The sequence below is a fragment of the Salmo salar genome, chromosome 15 (assembly GCF_965601325.2).
Source record: "Salmo salar chromosome 15, fSalSal1, whole genome shotgun sequence".
Lineage (NCBI taxonomy): Eukaryota > Metazoa > Chordata > Actinopteri > Salmoniformes > Salmonidae > Salmo > Salmo salar.
Genome location: NC_138305.1, coordinates 42,116,372 through 42,134,090, shown reverse-complemented (window position 1 = coordinate 42,134,090; position 17,719 = coordinate 42,116,372). Strand labels below are relative to the sequence as shown.

The 17,719-nt window shown below is 39.7% G+C and overlaps 4 protein-coding genes and 1 pseudogene across 4 annotated transcripts; 4 read left to right on the top strand and 1 right to left on the bottom strand.

The window, feature by feature from the left end:
* The first annotated feature begins 273 nt into the window (after positions 1–273).
* On the top strand, positions 274–2,186 carry cx32 (Gap junction Cx32.2 protein). Its single transcript, NM_001140661.1, is given in 2 exon segments — positions 274–306; positions 881–2,186. A coding segment is annotated over 1 exon segment (879 nt). The 5' UTR covers positions 274–306; positions 881–903; the 3' UTR covers positions 1,783–2,186.
* A 185-nt stretch (positions 2,187–2,371) lies between these two features.
* LOC106571374 (gap junction Cx32.2 protein-like) lies at positions 2,372–6,904 on the top strand. The gene is made up of 2 exons (XM_014144391.3): positions 2,372–2,974; positions 4,415–6,904. The coding sequence occupies exon 2, from the start codon at positions 4,429–4,431 to the stop codon at positions 5,215–5,217; it is 789 nt and encodes a 262-aa protein (XP_013999866.1). The 5' UTR covers positions 2,372–2,974; positions 4,415–4,428; the 3' UTR covers positions 5,218–6,904.
* Positions 6,905–6,937: 33 nt separating this feature from the next.
* On the bottom strand, positions 6,938–8,661 carry LOC106571536 (gap junction Cx32.2 protein). The gene is made up of 2 exons (XM_014144696.3): positions 8,517–8,661; positions 6,938–8,046 (listed from the first exon to the last, which is right to left on the bottom strand). Exon 2 carries the CDS (start codon positions 8,031–8,033, stop codon positions 7,278–7,280), a length of 756 nt encoding a protein of 251 aa, XP_014000171.1. The 5' UTR covers positions 8,034–8,046; positions 8,517–8,661; the 3' UTR covers positions 6,938–7,277.
* Positions 8,662–10,003: 1,342 nt separating this feature from the next.
* On the top strand, positions 10,004–10,909 carry LOC106571520 (gap junction Cx32.2 protein pseudogene; annotated as a pseudogene).
* An 840-nt stretch (positions 10,910–11,749) lies between these two features.
* LOC106571373 (gap junction alpha-1 protein) lies at positions 11,750–17,369 on the top strand. The gene is made up of 2 exons (XM_014144390.3): positions 11,750–11,888; positions 14,253–17,369. Exon 2 carries the CDS (start codon positions 14,269–14,271, stop codon positions 15,418–15,420), a length of 1,152 nt encoding a protein of 383 aa, XP_013999865.1. The 5' UTR covers positions 11,750–11,888; positions 14,253–14,268; the 3' UTR covers positions 15,421–17,369.
* Positions 17,370–17,719: the final 350 nt, after the last annotated feature.

The window sequence follows — 17,719 nt, the reverse complement described above, 5'->3', positions numbered from 1 at the left end:
AGAATGTTTGCCTCCATGATGCCTATTTCATGAACAACTCTGAGCTCTGTGTTATTAATTCAATGCAATATAAAACATTTATGTAGATGTGTTCCTGTTTAATCTGTTGTTGGTATCTATCTGTCAATCATTACGCGGAACCTTCCAGTCAGTCCCAAGGGTTAACTTTAAAATCCCATTTGTCGATGATGACTGTGACTGTGAACCTGCTGATGGGTTACGCAATCCCAACCACCAGCCCTAAAATCTCAAGGTTCAACTTATGTTAACATCAGTTGGCTACAGTCTCCATAGGGTCAGGACAAGGTAAGAGGCAACATTTTCTTTTTAAATTTAACAAAAAATGAACAGAACAGCAGTTCAATTTGTAATAATTTTTGATATAAGGATTCCACTGTAAATATTGTCTTTGGAGTTTACTGAATAACAGGCATTATCATCAAATGTTTAAATATAATTGATTCCAAAGTTATACCAACATTTTATCTCAGAATGATTACATTTACATTTAATACTATACATTTACTATCAAATAGACTGTCAATCAGTGGTTTCTCTACATTTGACCAACTGCTTACATTTAATTTATTTTTGGTTTTAATAATTTTTGGATACACACGGAATTAGAAGACAATGTTTTGTAACAATCATTTTCTTATTAAAGGTAAATTAAAGCGATTGAAGGGATACCAGTTTTAGGCACTTGGCTTGAGGCTATTGTGTGCGTTTCCCAATAGTCAGATTAATGATTAAGGCCGAAAACTGAGTGAAAAACATTGAAAACCTGACTCATTGATAAGATGGCCCTTGTGACTGAGCCCCTCGTGTCCATTCATATTCATAGACAGTAACTTGTTTCATGTCTTCTTCTTTTCTCTAGAAAGCCATTGAACATCAGCAAACATGGGGGACTGGGGTTTTCTTTCCAAGTTACTGGACAAGGTGCAGTCTCACTCAACAGTCATCGGAAAGATATGGATGAGTGTCCTGTTCCTGTTCAGAATCATGGTCTTGGGTGCCGGAGCGGAGAGCGTGTGGGGCGATGAACAGTCTGGTTTCATATGCAATACGCAACAACCTGGTTGTGAGAATGTGTGCTACGACCATATCTTCCCCATCTCACACATCCGCTTCTGGGTCATGCAGATCATCTTTGTCTCCACCCCAACTCTTCTATATCTGGGCCATGCCATGCATGTCATCAGCCAGGAGAACAAACTGAGAGCCATACTGCAGAGCCAAGTTGACAATGGCACATTGAAGAAGCCCAAATACAGCAACGAAGCAGGGAAGATCAAAATTAAGGGGAATTTGCTGGGCAGTTACATGACCCAGCTGTTCTTTAAGATCATTATAGAGATCACTTTCATCGTGGGTCAGTACTACCTGTATGGGTTTATCATGGTCCCCATGTTCCCCTGCTCAAGATCTCCCTGCCCCTTCACTGTCGAATGCTACATGTCCCGTCCTACAGAGAAGACCATCTTCATCATCTTCATGCTGGTGGTGGCCTGTGTGTCTCTGGCTTTGAACGTGATTGAGGTGTTCTATCTGCTTTGTACAAGATTAAGATGTGGTGGCTCCAAAGGCCGCAGTTATCACACTACCTCAACAGCGAACCCAGCCACCCTCCCGCCTCCTGGGTGGTCTGGTCACGTAGATACTGAAATGGACGCCCTGAGACAGAACAAGATGAATCTGGAGTTTGAGAGTGGCCAGAGTTTAGGGGGTAGTCTGGATAGAGCTAAGGAAGAGAAACATTTGCTGGGTAACAACCACTAAAACACTTGAAAGTTAATTTGCCTTGAATGTATCTTAATCTTTTGTATTGTTGAAAATCTGAATTAATACACTACCTGTTTTGTCTTCTTATTTTTATTTGTTTTAGGCACAGTGTACTAGTAGTGTGTATTAAGTTTCTAAAATTGTCCTTAAGTTATGGCAACCACCAGCTGGGGTCTTGAACTGACTTGACACTTGAATGCCTACAGTTGACTTGACACTTGAATGCCTACAGTTGAGATATTTTCTGTCATGTGATACAATAAATGTGTCAAGATATACAAGTGTATTAAAAAAAAGAATAATCAAAATATAGTGCCTAAGTTAGTAGTGTTTTATTTGTATCAATGGTGCCTGAATGAAAATGAGAGACTGAAAACCCATCAATAAAATCACTGAAATGTAACAAAATAACACACGTTAGGAAAACGTTGATTATCTTAGGACACCATTTATGGAAATATGTCTATCAAATTAACATCACTGAACATAAGACATCTGGTCTCCAAACTCTCAAAATAAAGGGGCTTGTAAATAAACTCTCCTTTTTTTACCAGAACTTTGTCAAACTACCAATCCAGACAAATGTTCTAGAAGTGAGAGTATGAAAATATGTCTGTATCTATTTGAAAATAAGGAGCGCCCCGTCCTCCAACCCCTCACAATAAAGAGGCATAGAAGAGTTGTATGTCTCCCAACCCCTCACAATAAAGGGGCTTACAGGTATAATATAACAAAAATATCCTTATTGTTTTGCCAGAACTGGATTAACTACAGTACCAACCCAGGCACATATTCTGAGAGAGTATATTATATTTTAAAAAATCATGACCTCATATTACCTTCTACCTACCTGGACCACCCACATTTTCAATTAGAAATCCTTAGCACAGAACATAGCTTAGACTACAATGCTCTTTCATGGTTATTACTAATTCAATTGGAAATACTGATACATAATTAACTTTATCATTGTGTTGCCAATTATTAACCTTAACAATCACCACAGGTACAGCCAAATTCTAAACAGCAGACTTCTCATTTCAAGATGTCATGCACAACGTGCCACCTTGCACAACAAGCAAATTGTGCAACTTCAAGGTAGACGGTTGTAGGCTACTACGTAGAATTTGATCATTTGTCTCTACTGCTGGTGGCTGTTGTGTTCTGTCCAGAAACTGTCTCTTTAAAGGTAAAGCATTTTTTTTGCTTATCTTTCTACTTATTTTTTATGTTGCCTATAATTATGAATAATTGTATTGTTTTCATCTAACATGAATAGACATAAAAATGAAAATCTAATATCATCAAAACCAAAATGATTCATTGATAAGCTTGAACCATTCTAAGATGGACAACCAAAGTGAAACATAACCTACAAATTATTATCTGAAACAAGTGTACTAGTTTTTATTTAAATATTGATTTTGTGGTATTTGGGACATTTTACTTTGATAGCCTCGTGCCGTCTGTGTCCATTACTTGAAGCAAGTAAATCATTGATGCAGACTTAACACACAGACCACCTATACTGGTATACTGACCTCATAAGAGCCCCGTGAGGCTTACAGCATGGAAAAAAATATCACATTTACTCACTTTCCCAATGTTTTTGGGCATATCATTAAACTAAATTAATATAATTTGTAACAAAATTTTATCACATCGAAATAGAATACATACTGTATGTATAAATAAGTGATATACACTGAGTGGACAAAACATTAGGAACACCTGCTCTTCCCATGACATAGACTGACCAGGTGAATCCAGGTGAAAGATACGATCCCTTATTGACGTCACTTGTTAAATACACTTCAATCAGTGTAGATGAAGGGGAGGAGACAGGTTAAAGAAGGGTTTTTAAGCCTTGACCAATTGAGACATGGATTGTGTATGTGTGCCGTTCAGAGAGTTAATGGAAAAACAAAAGATGTAAGTGCCTTTGAATGGGGCATAGTAGTAGGTGCCAGGCTCACCAGTTTGAGTGTGTCAAGAACCGCAGTGCTGCTGGGTTTTTCACATTCAAAAGTTTCCCGTGTGTATCAAGAATGGTCCACCACCCAAAGGACATCCAGCCAACTTGACACAACTGTGGGAAGCATTGGAGTCAACATGGGCCAGCATTCCTGTGGAATGCTTTCGACACCTTGTAGAGTCCATGCCCCAACGAATTGAGGCTGTTCTAAGGGCGAAAGGGGGTGCAACTCAATATTAGGAAGGTGTTCCTAATGTTTTGTACACTCAGTGTATTTTGCTCCCGAAATACTGAATTCCAAGATGACACATTAGATTTTGACTAAGAAAAAACATCATCTGGTTGATAACAGACAGCATGGGATATCTCTCCTGTTATGCGATATGTTTTATAGCTCACTTGGCTCTAGGAAATAGCCTTACTATCCCATACACAGCTTGTGTTCTTATCTCCACAACACAGACTGTTCTCTGTTGAGCTACTTACTGTGTGTGATTCTGCTTTAGTCATTTGATATTTAGTCATTTCATTTTATCATAGATTTTTCATCATTTATCAGAATGTTGCAAATATTGTAACTCAACTTATACATTTGTTTTCCCAAACATTAGCATCACATTTATCGTTCCTATGTTCGTATTTCTTTCCAAACAGAACAATCCGCAAATATGGGAGAGTGGGGATTCCTGTCATCACTGCTGGACAAGGTGCAGTCACACTCCACGGTCGTCGGTAAAGTTTGGATGACTGTCCTGTTTATCTTTAGGATCATGGTCCTGGGTGCCGGGGCAGAGAAGGTGTGGAGCGATGAGCAGTCTAGTATGATCTGCAATACCAAACAGCCCGGCTGTAAGAACGTGTGCTACGACCACGCCTTCCCCATCTCCCACATCCGTTTCTGGGTCCTTCAGATCATCTTCGTCTCCACCCCAACGTTAGTGTATCTGGGACATGTCATGCACGTCATCCACAAGGAAAACAAACTGAGGCAATGGCTAAGTCAGGCAGGAAATGAGATGGGGAAAATGCCTAAGTATTCTGATGAGAAGGGTCATGTCAAAATCAAAGGTGACTTGCTGGCCAGTTACATGGTCAATATCTTCTTCAGGATTTTACTGGAGATATCATTTATAGTGGGTCAGTATTACTTGTATGGGTTTATTCTGGACCCCAAGATTGAATGCAGCAGAGCTCCCTGTCCGTTCACTGTAGAATGCTTCATGTCACGACCAACAGAGAAGACCATCTTCATCATCTTCATGCTGGTGGTTGCCTGTGCATCTCTGCTGCTGTATGTGGTGGAGATATTCTATCTGATCTGCTCCAAGTGTGGTTCTGGCTCAAGAAGACGAGCCAAAGCAGTTCCAGCCATTGCAATCCACAGCTGTCTGGATGGAGGCAGTATGATGCAGAACGAGAAGATGAGTCTTCATGCAACTGGTCACAGCACAGCCTGAAGTCACTGATCACCAATCAACTATTGTTAACACTATTGACATTTCTGTTGATATACAGAGGAAGAATGCCACTGAAACTGTCAGCCCTACAATAATGCAGGGTCTTAAAGGCCCAGTAAAGTCAAAAACGTGATTTGCCTGTGTTTTATATGTATTTTCACACTATGAGGTTTGACTAATGCAGTGAACTTGTGAGAATGATGATAATGCCCTTTCAGTGGAAGAGCTGTTTGAAATGGCTGCCTGAAATTGGAGTTTGGATGAAGTTTTGACCTTCCACAGTGACATCACCATGTGGTAATTAGTTAAATAGACCAATAAGAAAGAGAGTTCCAAACGTTGCTGACAATAACAGCTCATTTTCAGTTTCCCCCTCCCTACTCAGACCACGCCCAGACAGACCTAGCAAAATTATTGCTTGAGAAATTGCTCTTTGCTAAGAAGTTATTTTTGTTTCTTTTTGACCATTTACATTGAAAACAATCACAGTACGGTACTTCATTGAAATGATTTGATACTGAGATAAAAACAGCTGCATTGGACCTTTAAGATTATTGTTAGGCTTGGCTTGATTCCGTAAGTTTATTTATTTTAATTTTACCATTATTTAACTAGGCAAGTCAGTTAAGAACAAATTCTTATTTTCAATGTTGGCCTAGGAACAGTTGATGACAAGCAAGGGTTAATACAATACAGTAGGTGTAGCAGGACTGATGCTTTGAGCTTTGATGATGTGCACTAGGAGCAACTTAATTTTCAGCAGTCTTGTTGTCACTCCTCAGTGAGCTAGTCACCGCAGGGTCTTTCTCTAATGAGGTGTGAACCTTGATATAATGTGATTCATCATACATTGTTTTGGTTATTGAACCCACGCTGTCCTAAAGTGACACAAAAAATTGTTTCAGAAAATATTTGTAACTTCATCATGTGAATATGTCAATTTGATTTTGTAATTGATTTATGTTTTTGTAAAAAAAAATGAAATGTGAGCGTTGACTTGAGTGTATTTTATGTTATAAGATGAGGAAAGATGAGAAATAATATACACAGGGGACTGGTGAGATGTTTTTTCTCTATATGTACATTATATATAAAAAAGTAAATTGTCCAGCAAAACAGGACTTTGATGTGTACTGTATATTATATCAGTGATTTAATAGACCAAAACATAAGACGTATACACAGCATAGTCTTCATGGGTCAAGAGGTCAAACAAACTTCTCATGGTTATTGACCATAACAAGTATGTGTGCAATGAGGCTGTCCACTTGGCACACACTGGTTGAATCAACATTGTTTCCACGTCATTTCAATTAAATTACGTTGAATTGATGTCTGTGCCCAGTGGCTGTAGTCTACACACTGTATGTATATCTGCAGGAATGTACAATAATAATATTGAGTCAATTATGGTTGAATTGTAGGAGACGCAATTATAAGTACTTCATCAGTTAGATTTCAATGAGGTGACATTTTCAAAAGTTAATCATCTATGTACCAATCAGTGAAAGTTTGCTTTTGCTACATCATGAAAAAATGTGTCAGTCTACTGCTGCATATGTGAAGAGAAATGATGTAACATTATAAAACTCAGTGAACTCAAATTTGATGCTTGATATATGACTGCATGGATCCAGACAAGCTAATCTGTGTATGCAACAAATAAACTTTGATTTGGTTTGTTGTATTTGTTGAAAAGGCACGTCCTTATCAAATGCACAGCACTATTTCGTGATTCATATCCCAAACAAAAAACGCACAAAAAGAACCAATTCGGTTGTCAGTAGTAGCCTATGTATCTAGTCCTCCTCTAGTATTCGTCAAACATCAGAGATATTTTAGTCACAACTCAGCAATGTCTTAGAACATCCCAGTTTTTACTGCATATTAAACATATAGGCAGTACATTCAATCAATTGTACACAACAGAGTCAGAGAGCAGCGGTAAAAACAACAACGTATTGTATTCGGGATGTCTTGTTATAATTGTGAGGTCAATGGCTCTCGTCATACTGTACACAAGAAAATAAATTAAGCTAGACAGTGATTCAACTGAATATTCAGCAGAATGACTCTTTATCAAACTGCTTGTGTTTATCATGGAGTGCATACCTCTCAGCTGCAGGAGGTTGTCTGTTACACCCCTGCCTAACCTTTGATCCAATCAGGTGGAACATCTCCACCACATTGAGCAGCAGAGACACACAGGCCATCACCAGCATGAAGATGATAAAGATAGTCTTCTCAGTGGGCCGCGATATGAAGCACTCTACATGGTCTCCCTTACATGGGTATCCACTGCATTTAATCTTATTGGGCAATACAAAGCCATACAGGTAATACTGGCCCACTATGAATCCAACCTCAAATAGAATCTTAAAAAGCACATTGGACATGTAACTGACAAGCAAGGTCCCCTTTATGTGAACTTTGCCCTTGTCGTCAGTGTATTTGGGCACTTTCACGTTTCCATTCTTTCCTTTTGATTGTTGTCTTCTCAGTTTGTTCTCCTTGTGGATGATGTGCATGACGTGTGCCAGGTAAACCAGAGTTGGGACGGAGATGAAGATGATCTGAAGGACCCAGAAGCGGATGTGGGAGATGGGGAAAGCCCGGTCGTAGCACAGATTCTTACAACCTGGTGACAGTGTGTTGCAGACCAGACGTGATTGCTCATCCCCCCATACTTTTTCTATCCCTGCCACCAGAACCAGCAGTCTGAACACAAACAGGACTGTCAGCCAAACCTTCCCGACAACTGTAGAGTGGGATTGTACTTTGTCCAACAGGGAAGCAAGAAAGGACCAGTCCCCCATTTTTCAGGTGTGGCTAAATGTTCAAAGAAAGATAGGATAATAGGAGATAAAACATGATTAGTGTTGTTAGTACTGTATCTACTACATATGAATCTTAGTTTGATCGCTCTGTTGTTGCTGAGAACTTTTCTGCACTGAAGGATATGCAGATAAGCTTTGTGATTTACATAAATCCACTGACACACGGTGCAGTAACTAACCACGCTAACACACGGTTATATTAACAGAGCTTTTCATGTAGCCTACTTTTGGACAGCTAATAGCCTAACACTGATCAAGCAATATTATGGACTAAACGTTAAAATCCTTTTGCTGCAGGATTGTTTTGCTGTGAAAACATAGATCAAATTAAGATCATACATCTGTATACTCTATGAAGATACAGCAGTCAGCCAATGTTCTATGTAACACGTTTTGCTGCAGCGTAAACTAAATTACATGGTAGTTTGCTGAAATGTTGAGTATATAAAGCAGCTTTCTTACCTCAGAGGTGAGCACAATCTCCTCACACCAGTTCTTCTCTACTATGGGGAATTCTCTCTTAATGAATTGTACTCTCCCCTCTTATAGTTTGACCTCAGTTTGAATCATCAGGTCAGCCCCATCCAGCCCCATACTCTCTGACAACTTGCACGTCGTTCATTCCTCTTTACAAATGTTTAAACCAAGGAAGGCAGAAACTCATGACTGCTCCCCCCCCCAAATATGTCATCATTGGTCAGTCACCACCCAATGCCTCATCCTTGTGAAACAATCAAATGACTGTAAATCCAAAAGGTCATGGTGGATTCAGGGATGTTATCAAACACGATCCATGGCATTTGGTCCCTACCTAGAGGGGTAGGCTACTATTCATATCTATGTTTGTGTTGATATCTCCTTTGAGACTTTCCAAACATGCCTTACTTTAACAGATGAGTTTGCTCATGGAGAATCTCAGCTGTGTACAATCATTTAAAGTACTGACACAAAAATCCATTAAGAAACTGTCAGGAGGTCTATGTGTAGCTGGTGTATAGGAGTCAGGCGCAGGACAGTAGATAAGAGTAAATAAACGTATTTTACTCAACATATAATAAATGCAATACAAAAACAGAGCCCACAATAACAGACCTACCTACATAGAAACAATCACTCACAAACAAACATGGGGGAACAGAGGGTTAAATAATGAACAGGTAATTGGGTGATTGAAACCAGGTGTGTAAGACAAACACAAAACAAATGGAAAATGGAAAATGAAAAGTGGATCGGCGATGGCTAGAAAGCCGGTGACGTCGACCGCCGAACGCCGCCCGAACAAGGAGAGGGACTGACTTCGGCGGAAGTCGTGACAGAAACAAACTCTCTGTAGAAAATACAGTCAGAGAGGGTTGAATGACTCTGCAAAATGTGTTTGTGATAGTTCACATGTTTAGATTGGGAGTTCAAGCACATCTTTTTTTGTGTTGACATTAACATGAGGAAGGGGTGGGATGTCAAAAGGTCAACCCACTTTAGAGGAAGAGAGAGATTAAGTGAAATTATGAAATTGTTGCATGGAAGTCTGATTGGTGTAAAAGTGTTACTACAAGCACGTAGTATAACTGTGAGTCAGGCTGACCAAACCCATCAGGTTTATAAGAAGGGGCTACTCTTTGAGTATTTCAATATCCTAATCCCATGTTCACGAATGCTATTCCTTGCATCTGCCTTATTGATGAAAAAAAAAATCTGATCTGAGCAACATAACAAGTGAGTAAATCTGTTTATTTTTGTACAAACTGAAGATAATAACTTATGGATATATAGAAATAAATAGTATTTCATTTTGAAATAGTGCTGTGAAGCCAATTTACTTTCCAGTCTTTTCACAGCTCACTACTATCAAAGGCAATTCCTTATCTCAGTATGTTGTCACTTTCTCTCTAAAATGGTATTCATGGATGAAATTTCACCTATGTTTTCCACAGAGATAATAATCAGTGGCAATGGGGGACTGGTCATATCTTTCCAAGTTATTGGACCAGGTGCAGTCCCACTCAACGGCCATCGGAAAGACGTGGATGAGTGTCCTGTTTATCTTCAGGATCCTGGTTCTGGGTGCAGCAGCAGATAGCGTGTGGGGAGACGAACAGTCTGATTTCTACTGCAACAACAAAGAACCTGGGTGTGAGAATGTGTGCTATGACTGGGCCTTCCCCATCTCACACATCCGTTTCTGGGTCATGCAGATCATCTTTGTCTCCACCCCAACTCTTCTATATCTGGGCCATGCCATGCATGTCATCCAACAGGAGGATAAGATGAGGGAGGCACTGCAGAGCCAGGTTGACAATGGCATGTTGAAGAAGCCCAAATACACAGATGACCGGGGGAAAATCAAAATCAAGGGAATTCTGCTACGTAGCTACATGACCCAGTTGTTCTTTAAGATAGTGTTGGAGCTCGCTTTTATTGTGGGACAGTACTACTTATATGGGTTTGTCATGAAACCCATGTTCCTCTGTCAACAACAGCCCTGTTCCAGACTGGGTGCTGAGTGCTTCATGTCCCGTCCCACAGAGAAGACCATTTTTATCATCTTCATGCTGGTGGTGGGCTGTGTGTCCCTGCTTTTGAATGTGATTGAGGTGTTTTATTTGATTTGCACCAGAGTAAAATGTGGAACCAAGAAACAATACCCACTGCATATCATCTCAGCTGAGAACCCAGTCACGCTGTACAGTCCTGCATCAGAATGGCATGGTAACCTGGATGGACATAAAGATTGCTCATCCCTTCACAACATCCAAAGAGAAGCTGAACTAATGGAGGAAAAGAAAAACACTCCTTAGGTTTGCAATAGATTTCATGTGATGATATTCGGACGTGAATTGATGTAATCACTTCCAGTAAATTAGGGAAACAAATCATTCCAGAGTGTATTGAGTTTTGTTTGTCAAATAGACTACCTTGTTACTGAATGTTGTAAATATTACAGTTTGTTTCTATGCTGACACTGCGATGACTAATGTTTTGTAGGATATGCATATCTCTGTTCAAAATAAAAGTACTGGAAAAGGAAACGTGAAACATTTCTCACGGCCGCGCATTCCCAGGGCTTACACTAGATGGCAGCATAAACTTGGGGATTGAAGTCACATTTTACCTGCACCAGTGGTCAGACTTTGTTCCGCAGAATAGGTTATAGTCTTAACTAAATGTCTAGCTCTATGTTTATAAACACATGCAACACAAGTTACCTTTCGTGTCAAAGTTTTATATTATCAGCGCATCGTTAGGCGTCTTGATGAGTTATTCTCATCATGATTAATGTTTGACACTTTTTGTCTGTCATTACAACTAACAAGAAAAGGTGACTGTCAAACATGTTAAGCAACTATCTTTGGGCTTTGATCTACATACAATGGATATTATCTTAAACAATTAAAACATAATCCTGAACTAGGCTACTGGTTTACGGAGTGGCGCACAGGACCTATCAACGGAACGCTCTAGCCTATCATATGCTGTAGACTTGGTCTCGGTGAAGCTTTTAATTCATAGTGATCTGAAAAAGTTGCGGTTAATCTTATTATTTAAAGAAAACAATCTGTCACACAATTACATTTAAGTTGAAAAAAAGTACAGAATCCGAGCGAAAGGAGGTCTAAGTCTTGACGTAGGGGTCAGGTGACTCCAAACTTTTCTCTCCATCGTTTTTTTCTCCCCCCAGCCTGTATGTGGACTGTTATAAGGCAAGCAAAGTTTGACAAGTCAGTCTAAATTTCTCCCTGGTCCCAAACTTGGATATCAAGAAAGTGGTGACTGTTTTCAAGAAGTGACAGGGAAAGTCCCTAAGGGCTCTCTTCTTACTTCTGAGTAACTTTCAAGGTAAGCGTTGCGTTAAATTCCAGTGCCAATATTGATCTGAAGAAGTATTTGTATATATATATTTGCCGAGAAACCAAATTGCTCAGAATCCAGACGCAGTGCCAATACAGACGCATTGTATTAATATAGGCTATCTATCCGTTATAGTATGGTCCATAATATATACTTTAAAAAAGTTATTTTTTTCTGTGTTTAACAAGGAAAAGTTTAAATGATCCTCCAAGAAAGATTGAGACATTGATTCATCTGTTTCTTTTGATGTTTTCCTTTTATAATTTGGTGTGACCATTGCTTATGAGATACACGAGTAACCTGGGTCCAAAAGCAGCATGTGATGTCAAGCTCATAGAGAATTGCAACTGAACTGCTTATAAGCTGTAGACTGGAGATAGATTTGTTTTCTAAACTTAAACCTAACCAAGTATATTGACATGCTTATTTATACTTTTTTTTTAAATTAAATATTGTCGAATTTGGCTACTCAGATTTGTGAAGTTCTTCCTTGCATCTGGGAAGCGCAGTTTAAAATACGCTTCCACTGTAAGGAAATATTAAGGTTGAACTGATGTACTTATTACAATCTTATACATTGTGATATTCGCTCAACGTTTAATTTAATTGCTGTAATAACATCATTACAAGATCAGAGATCTTAAGCTTTAGTGGGTTTCTTACTCTAGATCAGAATTGTCCTCGTGGACGTTTTTTCTTCTTCTTCAAGTCACGAAATTATTCTGTTATATTAAATAGGCCTATAAATTACCCAGTGAAATTGATTACAAATGATTTATTTGAAAAGGCTTTTATCATGGTACCATCATTGTTGAGTAAGAAGCAGTCCTTAGATTGATGTGTTATTTTTCACTTTACTGTAGTGCTTTGAGAAGTGGGGCCACAAGTGAGAATCATGTAGAAGTTTGGCGGGAGTTTAGAAGTTTTCCTGCATGCTGAACATCAAAATTGAATGACATCAAGATTAGGGTTAGGCATTAGGGCTCATGCATGTGAAACCTGCATGTGAAAGGTTGTTTGTGATGTGAAGTTGCAAACTCTAGTACAGTATGCCTATAGTATATGCAGTACATTATTAGCTAATTGAAGACACATGCTTTTGGTACACCCTCCTAACAGATGGCTTCTACTTATCCATGTTTGTTCATTGTGCAGTCATTCTCGGGCCTTTATTTGTGTACTGGCATCGTTCAGAATCTTTATTGAAATGGTATTCGTGTTTACAAACTTGAATCTCATATGTCATGCAGTATGAGTTTAGTATCTGTGATAGTTGGGTCTCTGCAGCGGAGCTACGGTAGGCAGGTCACTAATAAGCGCACAATGAACGGGGCCCTGTGCTGTAGTCTCAGAGCGCAGACGTGTGTCTGAGTGCGCTCCAGACACTCTCGCTATTGGCCCCAGCAGGAGAGCCATTGGTCCCCAATCTGAGGCAATCTCTGAGAGCAGAGAGCTATTAGGCTTTAGTAAAGTAAAGTTTGTACCTGGATGTGGAAGTTGGTTCTATTCCATCTCCAGCTTTTAGGAACAATATTTACTGAGGATGAAACTTAATGAGAATTGAAATGATATATCCAGGATAATCAGAATGCAAATAGATCTTGCATTCTGAAGATCTTATAGTTATTTTCTCAGCTGACTAGTAAATGAATGTATTTTGTGAAGAACAGTAACTTTGTCTGAAACTGTGTGTGACATTTATTTGAGACTTGGGGGTATTTACATAACAATCCTTCAATTACACTGTACACCACAAGTTAACATTGAGAAATGCTCACACACACCCTACTTGACATCTTTTTAACAACCCTAATAAACATGAAACAATGTAGAAATAAGGCATACGGACCAAATTAACAAACAATGGTTTGATGAGAAACAGGTCATGTTTTTATAGCCTGCCGATGAAGGGGAAACAAATGTTTGTGCTTGTGTTTCAAAAACCTGGGCTCTATCATCTACCATTACACTATTCACTTACTCCGTTTTTTAAGAAGTACCATCAACACTTGTAGGACCACACAATGTGGTTTTCCTCTCATCACTTCCAATAGGAAGACAATAGCTATCAAATTCACTTTCTGGATTGAAGATTCATTAAGCATAACATAAGGGATTGACATCTTGTGGTCAATAAGACATTGGTCTAGTCCATACAGAAAGTGGATTTCCCTCCAGAGCCATGAAAGAGCCATCACAAGACTTGTGGTCATTCCACTTTTTCATAGAACGTTGAGATGTGTTTGATTAGAATCAAAAAGGTTACTTGAGAAAGTGATATATAAGCATGTTTACTGTATATAGGAATGTTTATTTATTTATTGCATTCAATTATTTTCTGTCTAATTGCAGCTAAAGCTCCTTCATCATGGGTGACTGGAGTGCTTTGGGGAGGCTCCTGGACAAGGTACAGGCTTACTCCACGGCTGGAGGGAAGGTGTGGCTCTCTGTCCTCTTCATCTTCAGGATCCTGGTGCTTGGGACGGCTGTGGAGTCTGCCTGGGGGGACGAGCAGTCCGCCTTCAAGTGCAACACCCAGCAACCTGGTTGTGAGAACGTGTGTTATGACAAATCTTTTCCTATATCACATGTACGGTTCTGGGTGCTACAGATTATCTTTGTCTCGACGCCAACTCTTCTCTACCTTGCCCATGTGTTCTACCTGTTGCGAATAGAGCAGAAGATTAACCGCAAAGAGGAAGGGCTGAAAAACATCCAGAACGACGGAGGCGACGTGGACGTACCTCTAAAGAAGATTGAGTTAAAAAAGCTCAAGCATGGGCTGGAAGAGCATGGGAAGGTTAAGATGAAGGGAGCCCTCTTGAGAACCTATATATTCAGCATTTTTTTCAAGTCCATTTTTGAGGTGGGCTTCCTGGTCATACAGTGGTACATTTACGGCTTCAGCTTGGCTGCTGTCTACACCTGTGAGAGGTCCCCCTGCCCCCACAGAGTCGACTGTTTCCTCTCCCGACCTACTGAGAAAACCGTCTTCATCATCTTCATGCTGGTGGTCTCTCTGGTCTCCCTGCTTCTGAACGTCATTGAGCTCTTCTACGTGATGTTCAAGAGGATCAAGGACCGCGTGAAGGGGAAACAACCGCCCGTCCACTACCCTGGCACTGGGACGTTAAGCCCCACCCCCAAGGATCTGTCCACCACTAAGTATGCCTACTATAACGGCTGTTCCTCTCCCACTGCCCCCCTGTCACCCATGTCACCCCCGGGGTACAAGCTGGCCACTGGGGAGAGAACCAACTCCGTTCGCAACTACAACAAGCAAGCCAATGAGCAAAACTGGGCCAACTATAGCACTGAGCAGAACCGCCTGGGCCAGAATGGCAGCACCATCTCCAACTCCCATGCACAGGCCTTTGACTTTCCTGACGACACCCAGGAGAGTAAGAAACTGACCCCAGGGCACGAGCTGCAGCCGTTGGCCTTGATGGACCCCAGGCCCTGCAGTCGGGCCAGCAGTCGCATGAGCAGTCGGCCGAGGCCAGATGATCTAGATGTCTAGCCCCCCACACCCCCTCCCCCCACACCTCCCCATTGGTGCCAGAGAACAGAGAGCACAAGGAAGCATTCTCAAAGTGCTGAAGCGGGCGGGGCATAGCCCATTCACTGTCCTCACTAGAGAATCTAGTCAATAAAGAGACATTAAAATACTTACACTGTTGGAGGTACGATACATTTATTGATGACTTTCAAACTAGTGGAGCTAACAAGCTTTAAAAAAAAACAACTAGTTGGTGAAGAACATGTGACCGTGTTGCGATAACTGTGCCCAACAGTCCCTTATTTCACTTTAGAAGAATATGCCTTGGTTATGTGTTTGGTTTAGTTATCATGTTTTTACCTGTAGGTTTCATTACGCAGGATGGCATTTATTGTCATGAATCTTGCCCTCGAGGCAGCTCTGCTGAGTGGTCACTAGCTGGCACAGCCACAAAGTCATACAATTTAATTTTGAACTTCTTACCTTACCTTACCTGCTAACCCTAATGTCTAACCTTAACCTTAAATTAAGACCAAAAAGCACTTTTTAAAAATGAATTTTTATGATATAACCAATTTTGACTTTGCAGCTGCTGGCCCATCTAGCAGAAATTGCTCAGTTTTGCCTCCAGTGCAAGATTTATGGCAATAAACTTCAACCTGCTTCCACCATATGGCCACACACAATGACATTACATTTAGAAAGATTACTCTTCAATATAATAGCAATGTGTCTTTTTCCATGCCTTGGAAGTAGTTTGGCTTTTAAGTCTCCGTCACACTCATCCTCTGTATGACTTCCAAGTATGTCTTGTCAAACTGGGTTGTGAGAAGGATGCTCAAATTCATGAATAAATATTTATTTATTAGTATGCAGGACATCCACCACTAGAAAAAGATTGACTACTATCCAAGGTCATGTCCATACACCCAACTGCATATTTATTGATAATAATCCAAATTACAGCAGTACAATTTTTTAAACAAATAAGAGGTTGATTTTATTATTGTGGACTGTCATTTCCTGATAAACTTTGAATTTATGTGGTGTCAGTTGATTTGTTTTATGTTTGTTGTTTTGGATTTTTTGGGGAAGAGGTTGTTGTCAGATGGTGGACTCAAGCTGCTGGAAGAGAAATACAGAGCAACAGTTTTGTATTGCAACACGTGTGTCTCGGAAGCATCTTTGAAAGAAAGGCTTTATATTTTTCTCATTTTAAAGTGTGTGTTTGATTTTTTATGTTGTTTCCTGTTGGATGGTAGAGGAGGGCAATAGAATGATTTTTTTTTGTGTTTTGCCTTTTGAGTGAATGATTTTTTTTCCCAAACTCAATGTAATCATTGCTGCTTGAGAGATAGATATTTAGTACTGTAAATCAAGCTAACTGTGTCACAAATGTGAGTTTTTAGAAGACTGCTTATAGAGCCGGACTAATATTTAGTCAAATATATTAAAAGGTATATGCCAATGTAGCTCCACACCTACCATACACTTTTAAATGGATTTTCAATTGGAAATGTTCATGTTTTCTTTCCGTTTTTTTCTCTCCAATTTTGCATTATAGTATTTCGGTACTCAAACAGAGAGTTTCATGGGTTTTTCAGCTACGATGGTGTTTGCACTGAGATCTTGACTAGGGTTTAATAGGATTAAAAAAGTGGCAAGTGTTTTCTGATATGCATGTTACTAATTTATTTTACAACACAAGGCAGAAATCACTACAGTACATACATTCAGACAGTGCTTTTGTTTGACCACTGGTTTCAATGATCTTGCAAGGCTAAAGCAAAGGGCCTCCATACAGAGTACAAGACAAACTTGGGTGTACATGTGTTTGATAACGTGGTCAAATAACGCCATTCCATGGAAATCCACTGTTGTACAGTGTGTAAGTGCATGATAGCAAAAAACCTCATTAATCATATCTGTGAAAAGCTATTTTAACCCAATAAAGATTTTTTCTTTCTTAAGATTGTTTTCTTTACAAGTCTGTTATCATATGCACCTAATTTTGCCTTTGTCCGTCTTGATACAGGCTATGTGTCTAGTCCAGCCTCCTCAGTGAAGGACCTACTGTTTAAATAGATATCAAACAGATCAATGTTATGGTTAAAAGATACATTTGTCATGTTTTGAGACTACCGTAGCTCACACTTTCCTCTTTTATAGGAAACGAACCCTAAACAATGAATCATATATGTTAAAGCCAGCTTGGGGATATTGAGAGAATGACAAGAGTTATTCAGTATTATGTACTGAAAATGCCTCGGAGACTTTGAAAATGTCATAATATGAAAAGACTCAGCGTTTTTCTCTTATC

Excerpts from the sequence above, each read along its gene's own strand:
- LOC106571373 (XM_014144390.3), top strand. The coding sequence starts at position 14,269 with ATGGGTGACTGGAGTGCTTTGGGGAGGCTCCTGGACAAGGTACAGGCT.
- LOC106571536 (XM_014144696.3), bottom strand. The coding sequence starts at position 8,033 with ATGGGGGACTGGTCCTTTCTTGCTTCCCTGTTGGACAAAGTACAATCC.
- LOC106571374 (XM_014144391.3), top strand. The coding sequence starts at position 4,429 with ATGGGAGAGTGGGGATTCCTGTCATCACTGCTGGACAAGGTGCAGTCA.